The sequence below is a fragment of the Coloeus monedula genome, assembly GCF_965178545.1.
Source record: "Coloeus monedula genome assembly, chromosome: 1".
Classification (NCBI taxonomy): domain Eukaryota; kingdom Metazoa; phylum Chordata; class Aves; order Passeriformes; family Corvidae; genus Coloeus; species Coloeus monedula.
In genome coordinates, this window is record NC_138781.1 from 124,184,560 (window position 1) to 124,196,873 (window position 12,314).

The 12,314-nt window shown below is 43.8% G+C and overlaps 1 protein-coding gene across 1 annotated transcript in view; it reads left to right on the top strand.

The window, feature by feature from the left end:
• Positions 1-6,598, top strand: part of DNAJC5B (DnaJ heat shock protein family (Hsp40) member C5 beta) — a gene marked incomplete at both ends in the record, with an annotated part of 46,429 nt that extends 39,831 nt beyond the window's left edge. The window contains 2 exons of the mRNA XM_082282022.1: positions 599-773; positions 6,504-6,598. Of these exons, the coding sequence (XP_082138148.1) occupies positions 599-773; positions 6,504-6,598 (270 nt within the window). The remainder of the gene's footprint in view (positions 1-598; positions 774-6,503) is intronic.
• Positions 6,599-12,314: the final 5,716 nt, after the last annotated feature.

Genomic DNA, 12,314 nt, shown 5'->3' on the forward strand with positions numbered 1-12,314 from the left:
ACCCACATTACGCAATTCAAATACTTTTATGGCTGAATCTCCCTCTGGAAGGGCTTTTAACTTCTCTTTGACTGTGTGGGGAGTCCACAGGGACTACAGTCCTAAACTGGATGCCTTAGTTCAGTACCCAAAGTTATGTGGGATGCAGCTGGGTCTGCTTCTTCTTCTCCCAGCTTTGTTATTGACAAGAGTTTGCCAGTAAATAAGTGTTTGCAAAAATGATCTTGGGCAAATGAGTCATTTAAAGATGGAAATGAGTCATTTTAAGGTGGGTGGGGTTTTGCATACTGCCTGGAGGGTTTTTCTGAGGGCCATCAGCCAAACAACAGACTTTAATACGTTGAGCATGTGGGGGCCTGTTGGTTGGTGTCTTCTTTGTGGATGTGGTCCTTAGTGACAAATAGGAGCTTGTGGGTGAGGAGGGTTTTGGAAAATCTGGCCCTTGTTCAGGCACTGGTACAGCAGGTAGACTCCTCTGAGTGGCAAGCACTTAGGAACCAGAGTTCCTCTGACAATCTTCCTTCAGCTGTAAGAGACAGCCACAAGTTTGAGGAAGGTCACTGCTGACAGGATTTTCGTCCCGCTGTGTTTAACCCAGGGCCTGTTTGCAGTGTGTGGTTTGCTGACGGGCTGCTACCTCTGCTGCTGCCTCTGCTGCTGCTTCAACTGCTGCTGTGGGAAGTGTAAACCGAAGGCACCCGAGGGGGAGCAGCAGGAGTTTTTTGTGTCTCCAGAAGATTTGGAAGAGCAAATTAAGAACGACATGGAAAGAGGTGTGTATTGTAGGGGCTTACCGTGTGGCAAAGCTGTTCAAAACAATCTTTAAAGCCTGTAGTCCAGATGTTCTGCTCACAATGCTGAGGCTGCTTCCAGGCTTCAGTGGAGATGTGCCAATTCACTCTAGCTAAGACCACGGCCCAGTGAACTTCCCAAGTTATGTACAAATGCAAAACCAAACTTACGGCACTTACAACTAAATATCTCCTGAATCGCTTATGAGACACTTGAACAATAAAAGTCTTAGGGCTTATTTTAAGAGGCAATGTTCACCCTGTAGCCCCCATGTCCATGTTCCTTCATTTCCTAAATCCTGTACTCATACATTAGCCTCTACTGGACTGGTGCTTGTCATGTCTGATTTGCCTGAATAAGCTGTCATTCAGACTTGACTTCTGTAAAATTTATCCCTGCTTGTGGTGGATATTGTATCCATTCAAGAAAAGGCTTCAAGAAAAGACGAGAATTTCTAACAGTAAGGTTGTGCAGTAACCCAAGAGAGTAAGCTCTCATGGGAGCTACCATGGTCCTGTCCCTCTCCCATCCAGCCCTCAAGCTGCTCACTCTCTTCTGCACTGGCAGTAGCAATACTGCTACCTTACCCAGGCCTTGGATAAAATCCAGGTGTAAACTAATACTCTCAAAAATGTGTGAAGTTCCTGGCCCATTTAATTCCCTGGTGCACTTCATGGTGAAGTAGGCCAAGTGCTAACTTAGGGACAAGAGGAACAGGGAACTTAGGAGCCAGGAACGTGGGCCTGTGGCAGCACAATGACCTTCGCAGCAGGTCACCCTCTTTCTTTGGCTTTGCTGCATTCCCCCAGCTGCACATTCAGGTTTTGGCTATGCCAAGGGAGGATGGTGGTGATTTCCTCATTTGGCACTAGTGTGGGATACATGCTTTGAACAAAGAACTCTGTCCTAATCTGCTCGAAGGTTTTGCGTTCATATGCAGGGGAAGTAGAAACATCTCAAACTGGATCAATATGTACAGGGTGAGAGATGCAATGACCCTTGCTCCAGCAATAAGAACCCAAGGTACCAGGGAAAGACTGAGGACACTTTTCAGTTGCAAATTTATATAAACTATGATTAAGATTATGGTTTTATATGAGGAAGGACCCAAGAAGTCAGTTCACTCTTTTTCTCTTCCATTGTTATGGAAGATCTTATACTGTTATATTCTTATGTTTATTATGCTTAAAATAGCACTGCCAGATTGCAAATGTCATGTTCCTTTAGCAGTAAGAAATTTTTCCCCACCAACTTTTCACACAAATTTACCCTTCCATAAATATGTAACAAAACACTTGTAGCAGTTGAAACAAATGCTATTTTTATAACTGTTATGCCAACGTGTTGGTGGTGTTTTTAAATTGATTTTGCCTAGAGGCATATCAAGGTAAACACAGCTTAAAAATTGATCATACTTATCAGTCTCTGCAAAGGCAATAAAAACTATTAGTGAAAACTTTATAACCACAATGCCTTATTTGAGACAAATCTAAAAAATTCTATCACATTATGCACCTGAAAAGTGCAAATCTAAAATGGGTCTTACTCTTCATGAGTCTATGATACCAAAGCCAAGTCTGAAGTAGACGGATGGAACTTGGAAGAATCAGAATGCTTAATACCTGCCTGATTTGGTTTTTTTATTTTTAATTTGGCTTATTTTAAATTTTAGTTCTCCCTTAAAATCCAGCACAAAATTCCCCAGTCGCAGAAAAAGAATTGCTCCCTTCTTCTGGCACAGGTACCAGAAGGTATTGGTATTCTTTAAGTTTAGGCCCCCTTGACATCCCTTTACTCCCACTGAGTCCCACTGAGACCAATTTTTAAAAAAAAATTTAAAATGTTTAGCAAAGTACCAATCTGAAAAATTAACATAATGTGGAATTTCATGTTTTAAGTATTTGGAAAACAATATTAATGATATAGGTAGGGTCTGAAGAAAACTAGATCTTTATACCTTTCCTACTCTCCTCTTCAGTCTTGTTATGTTTTCCTTCTAATCAAAACCAGCAAGCCTCAGTAAAGCAGAATTCACTTTATTTTAAAAGAGAGCAATGTATAAGAAATAAAAATAAAAGCTTTACAACAAAGGGTAACATGAGCATATTTTCTGCAGCTGAAAGGAAAACAGACAATGCAGTTAGGAAAAAAATTTAAAAAAAGAGTGACAACCAGATCAAAGTGAGCTTCCTCTCTTCCTTCTTCCCTTGTCACCCCAACTTCAGGCATGCTGGCCAGAAAGACACAGCTGACTTTCAGAATAGCAAAGATTGTGCATTTTTTAATGTTGGGCCATAGAAACTAATACTCATGCCTTCCTTTAGGTAAATAATAGAAATGCTCCTGTATGTAATTCCGAAACAAACTGTAATCACTTGTGCAGCAGATTTCATTTTGGAAGAGGAGATTCTATTAGGATCCAAATTCTTTCCATGCCCTCTGTGCACAGACTGAGCATTCTAGCCAGTAATTAATTTCTTTGCTTCCTGCTATCCCCAGCATCTACATTATTGCTAACCAGAACTTTTTGGTGAGGTCAAAATGTAGATTTTCATGCTAAGGCCACTTTTCTGAGGAACGCAACATCAATAAAGCATCACAATTCCTGATGCTAAAAGCCTCTGAGAGTGAGTCCTTAGCAGCTGTGCTCAGTGGGAGTTGCCTGATGCTGGCTGTACTGCTCAAAAGAGTTCAGATTTAGACTTCAACTATCAAACTGACACAACCATAGTAATTTTTCAGTTCCTCACATTTCTCATTAACAAAATTAAGGTTTTACACAGTCAATTTCATTCCTCAAACTAATGTACCATTAAACATAATTATTAGTGAAAAAGAAAGAGGTGTGAGGCCAAAGATTCAGTGACCCATTCCCTAAAATGTAAGAGCAAAGTTAGTTGTCACTGAAACCAACACAATTATGCCAAAGGCTGCAATTCTGTTTAAATGCTATTTCTCTAGAAAGAGAGAATTTCTAGGGGAATTTATATTCCTCTAGAAGGTTTTTCTCTAGAAAGAGAGAATTTCTAGGGGAATTTATATTCCTCTAGAAGGTTTTTCTCTAGAAGGAGAGAATTTCTAGGGGAATTTATATTCCTCTAGAAGGTTTTTCTCTAGAAAGAGAGAATTTCTAGGGGAATTTATATTCCTCTAGAAGGTTTTAGTCAAATAAATTTGACTAGTTCTAGTGCTCAGCTAGTTCCATGTCTCCCTTGACAGCACTGTTTTACAGCATGTACTTCCAGGGGTAACATGACCATAAGAACTAAAGGGAATTAGGGGTTTGCAAGCCCTGGCACATACTTAGCTTACAAGGATTTCTCCTCACAACTATTGATTTGTACCAGAAGGCTCTGACCTAACGCAGAGCAGAAGACTAAGAATTAAACGTTGTGTTTAATTATTTAAACATATTGAATAATAAGTTATTACATTTTAAACATGACATTTTTTAGTGTTCCAGATCAAGCGTGACATTAGAAAGGTGCTAAATAAGGTAATCTGTGGTATTGTGCCATGATGTTATGGGTAACCTGTCAAAATACACTGGCAGAGGGAAGTATCACTCGCTTGTCTGCAGCACAGACACGTGCAACACTTCATCACTTTCCCACACACATGGGGCAGGTTGACAGATTTTGCTTCCACTGAAGCTGATGGCAAAATTTTTGTTAACTTTTGTGTTCCCGGAGGAGGTGGCATTGGAATTTGGATTGCCTTTGTACCTCAGCTGTAATGATGCACTCAAAGCAGTTTGGCAGGTCTGCTCCCTCCTGTTCGGTTATCATCGTAAGAACAAAGCAAGGCATTTCTAGACCAACTTTTATTTTACAGAAAGTGAATTCTGGGGGGGAAAAAAAAAGAATAAAAGAACCTGAGTAGCAAAATACTTTCCCAACTCAGAAGCAATAAGTTTTTGTCACTTCATTGTCTCCTCCACACTCCATATGATACAAATGTAGGCGAACAGTGAGCAGGAGCTATCTATAGAAAGCAGTTTAAACTGTGAATTCTGCCTCACCTCCATTCTGCAGCTTGCCATTAGCAGACTATATTTGTACAGTTTATTATGCCATGGGTCCTTGTTCTGCTAAAAAGCCCTATCATAAATCTTAGAAGTGTGCAAGCAGCAAAATGTTTGGTGAGGGTGCCAGCTAAGAGCTGTCTGCAGATCAGCTGGAGGCAATGCGACACATTTGCAGTGGGTCCTGTTCTCCTATTGCACACCTGGGTATCACAGCAAAAAGAACTGCTAATCTCTGCCCTCCATCAACAATCTTCCAGCAAATGAACAACTTGGAGGCAGCAGTGGGTGGGAGAGAATGCTGCTCAGAAATCTAGAAAACACACAGCAACTTAAAAATGGATTGGAACTGCCAAACTAATATGAGCCTGAGCTGAGCTCCAAGCATTAATTACTCATATACTTTTAGAAGTTATGAAACACGTCTGTCTTTGACCTTGTGTCTAAATATGGAATTGCCCATACAGAGAAGTTGCTTGGCATTTAATCATTCTTGCTTTTCACCTTGACAGAGTAAAAGTTGTTCTACCCCCATTGAGTGGAAGCCGTATGGCATGCAATTAGATTGCTGCTCTGGGTTAAGTTACTCCTGTACATTACATCTTTTGCCCATGATTCATCCCATCAACTGTCACGTAAACAGGAGGAAATGTCAGATGAGATTTTTTTCCTGAACATTTGGTCACTTGGCAAAAAAAGTAAAAATTTGTATTCAATTACTGTGAAGGCTGTGGTAGTATCAAGACAGACATAGTCCAGAGTTTTCATATGAAACACTTCACTAAGATGGCTGAACATGTAAAAGTCAATTTCTGAGACTTGAGTACTTCCCTCTGCCCAAAAAACTTGAGGGTTGGAAACAGGCCCAGGAGAAGGGCAACCAAACATTGTTCTTTATCAGATGGAACACAGTAGCCATCAAGGAACTCTGTAAAGACTTCACTTCTACTTTCCTCCACTCTACAACAAATGCATTTTTTATAGCTATATTGGAAAAGCAAACACAAAATCTCATGGAGTGAGAAAGTACACAGCAGTAAGGATTTATATAGTGATAATATGAAGTTTTGGTACTTCCAAATTCATTATAATAGTAATTCCTAGAATCCTGTTGCATATACATTACATAGGACCTCAAGTTTAATTTAACATTTTTATTTAACTAGCTGGCTTTCAGGATGTATGTGATTTCTCTCCTCTCAAGAGTATTACTATTACTGCTCATGCATTTTTTCCTTTTAACTCTCCTCTTTCTTTACTGTTAACTCTGCTTTTTTCAAGACTCATTTCTGTCCCATTCTCACAAACACCCTCAAGGTTAGTGCTTGCTGACTCACAACAGTGTTCATTATATTCGGCCATTCGTAGGAAAAAGCACTTGCTATTAGAACAGGCAGGAACCTTTAGCCTGCAAGATCTGCAAAGCACCAGGCACAACAAATGTTCAGCTTAACAGCAGCAGCAATAGCCACCCAGAAATCTGCCATTATATGAAAACAAGGAGTAAGAGCATTTGTAGACTCCGTGTGGGCAGTGCCACCTTGTTGGTACTCACACAGCTGTCTGTGAAACCAGATTAAGTTGCAACCAGAACAGCGAATGAAATGTTGTGGTGCTAACAAGAAATCTGACTTTGGTAGCAAGCGAAGGGTTCTTACAGTAATTTTTGTCCTCCTCTCCAATTTAGATGGAGAAACTCCTATAATGCTTCAGCCAACTAACGTAACTGAGAAGACACAACTGATTGGGGACAGCCATCGGAGCTATCGCACGGAGTCCTAGAGCAGGCGAGCGACTGTTGGTGCTTCTCACTGAGTCTCACCGTGAGAAAAAGCATGTGATGAGTTCTGCAGCCTGTGTCCATAGTTGTCTTTAAGCTAATCAAGAGTAACCTGAGAGCAATTTCCTACCAAGGCAGAATCTCCCTCTATGCTACCTCCAATAGGTTGATACCTGCACTGCGTATGGAAATACCTATGGCCTGTACAGAGCATGCTGGTCTCTCACGGCTTCAAATTGTCTTTTTCTCTAATAATATTCCCTTTGGTATAGTTGGTCTCCTCCCTGCCCTCAGCTGTAGTTTCACCTCCCAGACACAGTCTTGAGTCCCTTTATGGACACACTGGGTCTGCCTCTCCCTACCCCAAGAACAGTCCTTGCATGCAGCAATTTTGCTGGATGTGAAACATTCCTGTGAGGGAGCCTCAGAAGTGCTCTTTAGCAGGTCTCAGGGAGAAAGTTGGTGGCAAGACAGCTGAGGCTCTCCTTCCCAGAGAAGAAGTGCTCTTTGGAGGGCAGCTAGTGGCTTGCTGGGACCCAGCTCTGGCAATTATAAATTATAAATTATAAATTATAAATTATAAATCCTGAGCCAAGACAAAGTGCTAGGAGGTTTTTCTGATGGTTGTTACAGCGCAGGTCACTCCAAATCCAGGAGCCTGATCCAGAAGTATGCATAGTCTCTGTGTCTTCCCCTGCAAAAGCTGCAAACCAAAGCTGCTGCCTGCAAGACAGTGGGCAAAGGCCATGGGGAGTGGAAATCTGATTCTGGGCTGTGCCAGAGCCTCTCTCCTCTTCCCACAGGCCTGTGGCAAAGCTCCTCCTTTTGGTTCCCAGCCAACAGCTTTCTGCCAGCTGGCTTATTCCACCATGCCCTTGGCTTCTAGCCCTACTGGCCTGCTGGCACTGGGCTGGGAGCCATCACACCAGCACAGGCACTGGGGCTGTGGGAGCAGCAAGGACTTGGCAGGGAAGGCAAGCAGCAAAGGAGTGACCGTCCTCCTCACCAGCTCATTGGGGTAAGAATGAATCCTCCCCTCTGTGCCAGGCACAGGGGCTTTAAGAGCACATGGCATGATTTTAAATAAAGAGGTAGGAATGAGGTGTATGTTCAGGTGTACCACTGTACAAATCAGTGGAGATACATATGGGTATGGCTAAAGGAAGCATGAAGAGCTTAGGCCGCTAAGTTGTAAGAGCTAAAGGAATACCTCTTAGATCTTAAACTTAGCAGTTCACTGATTTGACATAGTTGTTTAAGCCTGAGGCAGCTGAATTTCTCCTTATTGATCATTTTACATCATTGTCAGTTCTGTGTATTTGCTATTTTGGCATGCTGTGGTCTAAAGGGGGTCACAATGTTCCACTAAACCATACTGACTGGTGAATGTATAACTAGCCAAAAGTGTTACTCCCTTACTTAAAATTGGATCCCACCGCTGTGAAACATTATTACCTTCCTTCTATTCTCACCTTTGACATCAAACGTCATTCAGTGGCAGCTAAATATATGGGAAAAGAATGTGTTTTATAGAACCAGCTGTAACTCCAAAGTCAAGACATACTATTTGCAATGTTTCTTTAAAAGTCCCATAACACAAGGGTATTTTAAAGACCATTACTTCCTGTTCAGGTTATACATTTGTTCTCTGGGTGCAGGCACTGGGGACAGTGACTCACATTTGCAGTCAGAAATCACCCTGGTTTTCTGCTTCAGAAAAGAGGGAAGATTCTGGCATGGCCAGAGCTGGGCACAGGCACTCGCTTCTCTCCTACCCACGGGCTCCTCTTTGTCCTCAGTTGCAATGATTTTGGAAACCACTCCTATGTACATAACTCCAGACTGACATTCTGCCTGCCCAGTGAGGATGTGCCCATCCAAACTCGTGGTCCCAGGAGAGGGGATTGGTGACACCATCCTGCCACTGAGGAGACATGGCCCCAGAGGCACGTCTTTCCAGTGGTAGCTGAGTGGTAGCCTCACATCTTCCCACCGGGGGGATGGGTCAGGCAGCACTGGGGTGCTGTGAGATGGGCAGAGCACAGAGAGTGGGTATGTGCTGAGGACACCAGCACACACACTCCTCTTTTGGCTTTCTTCCCTATTCCCCTTTTCAAGGTGTTTCCTCTGGCATAGGATGTTATCCCCAAATGAAGGTGTAGGGAGAGCACATACTACATAATAAATCTGCAGGTGAAGTGATTTCCTAAGTTTCACTGTCTGGTAGAGAAGTTTAGTGTGAAAATGTCCAAATGTTACCTAGTGACTATTTCCATCAGGGAGCTGAAAGAGGCACTGGGAGAAAAGTCTGGTGTAAATCTACATGTTATACATGGAATCCTTTCCCATGTGAAATCCATCCTCCTGCTCCCATGAAAGTCACTAGGAATTGCACCCTTGATTTCAACAACAGCTACAGAGCAGGCCTAAAGCCAGGAAGGAAAAATTAAATCCCATATTAGCAAAAGCAACTGGGGAATATTTTCACATGCAACACCTCTGAGGGGTGTAGAGGGCCAGAGCCAAAGTTCACCAAAATCAAGGAAATTATCTCCATGGGCTTGAGATGTACCACAAGTCATGTGGTTCTTACTTACACTTTCTAAATGAGAGTTTTTTCTTGGGAAAGATTTATGACTCGATCTCACACTGTGAAGCAAAGACGGACAAGCTGCTTCATGTTTGCAAATCGCTTTTACAGACACAGGGTTCGATACAGAAGAGCCACAACATATTATCTCAGCAAAAAAAACTCAGAACAAACCAGGGACCAAGCCTCTGAGGCGGTTGTCCAGGACTCGCAGCTTAAACATCTGAGTGTCTGAACTCATGGTTTAATTTCAAATGGGAAACTTAGTTTTTAGAGTACCAGAGCATTTGTGTCTCTCACTGATGTGAAGATCAGGTATTCTGAGGACATGGGGAGAAAGGATGAACAAGGATTTCAGGACTTAGCTCTTCAATGTGATTTTACTCCTTTGTTTGCTTTTCAGAAAAGTTCCTAGCATGAACGTATGCTAACATGATCTGGTTTTGCGTACAGTTCAATTGCACACCCAGAAATCTTCTCAAATTGTACAGATTCACAGGGTTTTTCTCTGTTTTGCTACATTTATTTATATGTAAACTACCATGTATTCCAATCTACCTTGGCTGTCAACCACTCTGACTAATAAAGGTTGTATGTATGAAATGTAGCACTCCCTTTACCTTGCCACACTATCAACAACTTCATTCCGGTAACAGCTAGAGAAGCTGTTGAGACAGCTGTCCAAACTTATGGCTTTGCACCCTGGCAAGTGTAAAATGGCAACTCAGGGTTTCCCCAAAGAGGAACTGGCTCTTGGATTGCAGCAGGTGTGCCTGCCCATGCAAAGCAGCCAGAGCTATAGCCGCACATTGCAAGTCCTTTAAATGCTTGTAAAAAAAATCATCAGTGTGATGAAGTGATGTAACGTGGTGGTTTTATTGGAATCACATATATATGGAACAATTTCCCCCAGCAAAAGGTGTGTGCAGAGAGTGGAACCATGATGCTGCTGAGGACAACAGCAGACATCCTGAGACATCTGGTCTGGCTTCTCCTTTCACTTTGAGAGATGAATGGGTACAGAGTTTTAGTCAAGAGGACTCAGTCCTTTGTGCCAGTTTCACCCATCCCAGGGTTGGGAAGGCAGTAAGATGGGACAACTGCATGGTAGCCGACACCTATAGTAGATAGACACTGGTGAAGACATGCAATTTTCCACTAAGGGAGACAGTCAGTACCTGCTAATCTTAGAATGAGTTGGGTAGGAAGGGACCTTAAATACCATTGAGTTCCAAGCCCCGGCCATGGGCAGGGATGCACCCTGTCTAGCCTGGACTTGACCACTTCAGTTGGCTGGATAGGAAAATGTATTCCTTTTGTGGCAGTATGTATAGATAAAGCCTTATCCTGCAAAAGCAATGTCTAGACATTTGGGAGAGAGGAGAGGAGACCTGGAAAAATGACCCTCAGAATTTCAAAATCCTAATTAACTGCAATGAGACAAAGGGATCTCAGCAGGTATCCTCCTGCAATGACTTGCTTTGTGAGGGTTTGTGGCACGCTGGAGTATGAACACGCATATTGTTTTCCTTTAGAAATTCAGAAGGTGTTGGCAGTCCTGCATTAGGCACAGCATTCCCTGCTGCCGCACTAACAGCCGCTCCTGAGAGCCAGCGAGACACAGCACACAGTCTCGGTTTGCGAAGCGGCGAGAACTCTGCGAGAAAAGCAACTGTATCTGCAAAAGGTTGAAGAGAAATTGCTAAAAGTAGTTTGCATACGAGGGGGAGAAAAATTTCAGCGTCTCCTTCGAGCCGGAATCGAACCAGCGACCTAAGGATTCCCGCGGGGCGTTGACCGCTACAGTCCTCCGCTCTACCAGCTGAGCTATCGAAGGGAGCTGCCACTCACCGCGCCGCCGCGCAGCAAGACCGTACCCGGCTCGCCTCGCGCATGCGCAGCACGCACCCCCTTCGGGCGGGCCTTACCGCCGGTCGTGGGGCGGGGCGGGAACGCCGGGAGCGCCCCCTGCCGGCGGGGCGGGACGGGGCCCGGGCCGTGCGGGGCGAGCGGCGCCCTCGTTCTCGGCTATAGAGGAGAGCGGGGCGAGGCCGTGTGCGTGCGGGGCCAGTGGCGCAATGGATAACGCGTCTGACTACGGATCAGAAGATTGTAGGTTCGACTCCTGCCTGGCTCGTGCTTGTTTTTCGTGTTTTCCGTTCTCGGCCCGGGTCACGCGTTGGGGGGATGGTTTTCCATCTGATCTCACCTCGTGGCTTCTTTCCTCGTCTTTTTTCTCTTCTCTCTCCCATCTGGTCTCATCATCCTGACTTCGTCGGGAACTGTAGTGACAAGACAAGGAGTAACAGGTACAAAATGAGACGGGAAATTTAGGTTAGAGATTCGGAAGAAATTCTTTGCTGTGAGGCTGGTGAGACACTGCAACAGGTTTTCCAGGGAGGTTGTGGGGGTCCCAGTCCTGACAGTGTTCAAGGTCAGGCTGCATCAGGCCTTGAGCAAGGCCTGATCAAGGCGAGCACCTCCTAGTGGGAGGTGTCCCTTATCCATGACGGGGGGGTTAGGACCAGATGATCTGTAAGGTCCCTTCCAACCCCTTAAAATTCTGTGATTCTGTGATTTAACCCCGTTTGTCTGCCTGGAAGTGTTGTGTTTCCCAAAGCAAAACACCACTGTAGGCTTAAATTTTTCAATTTTTTTCCCAAATTAACCCGATTAACACACCATTACATTACACGGGTGCAAAAGCTCCTGGCCCTAGGAGAGGAGCAGTGTACTCCACATTGGCCTGACACACTATGGTTCCTCTCACAGACGACATCAAAGAAAACAACCGGGAGGTCTCTGAAGGCAGCAAGCAACGCTGCTGTGATTAGGAATGTTGTTTACATTCTAATTATCCCTTAGTCTTGAGAACTGTGAGAACATCCTTGTTGTGCAGTTGCATGAAAAGCATGTGATTTTGCGACAAAACCCAAACATTTTTCATGTACATAAATGCTATGCAATGTATAAAGAAGAGCTTGCAAGCAGGAGAGGCGAGGAAGGCATTCCCAATGATTAGATTTGAGAGCGTGCCACAGCTTCAGAGTAGCCAATTATCAAATCACAGAATGGTTTGGGTTGGAAGGGACCTTTAAAGGTCGTCTACTTCCAACCCTCCTGCAATG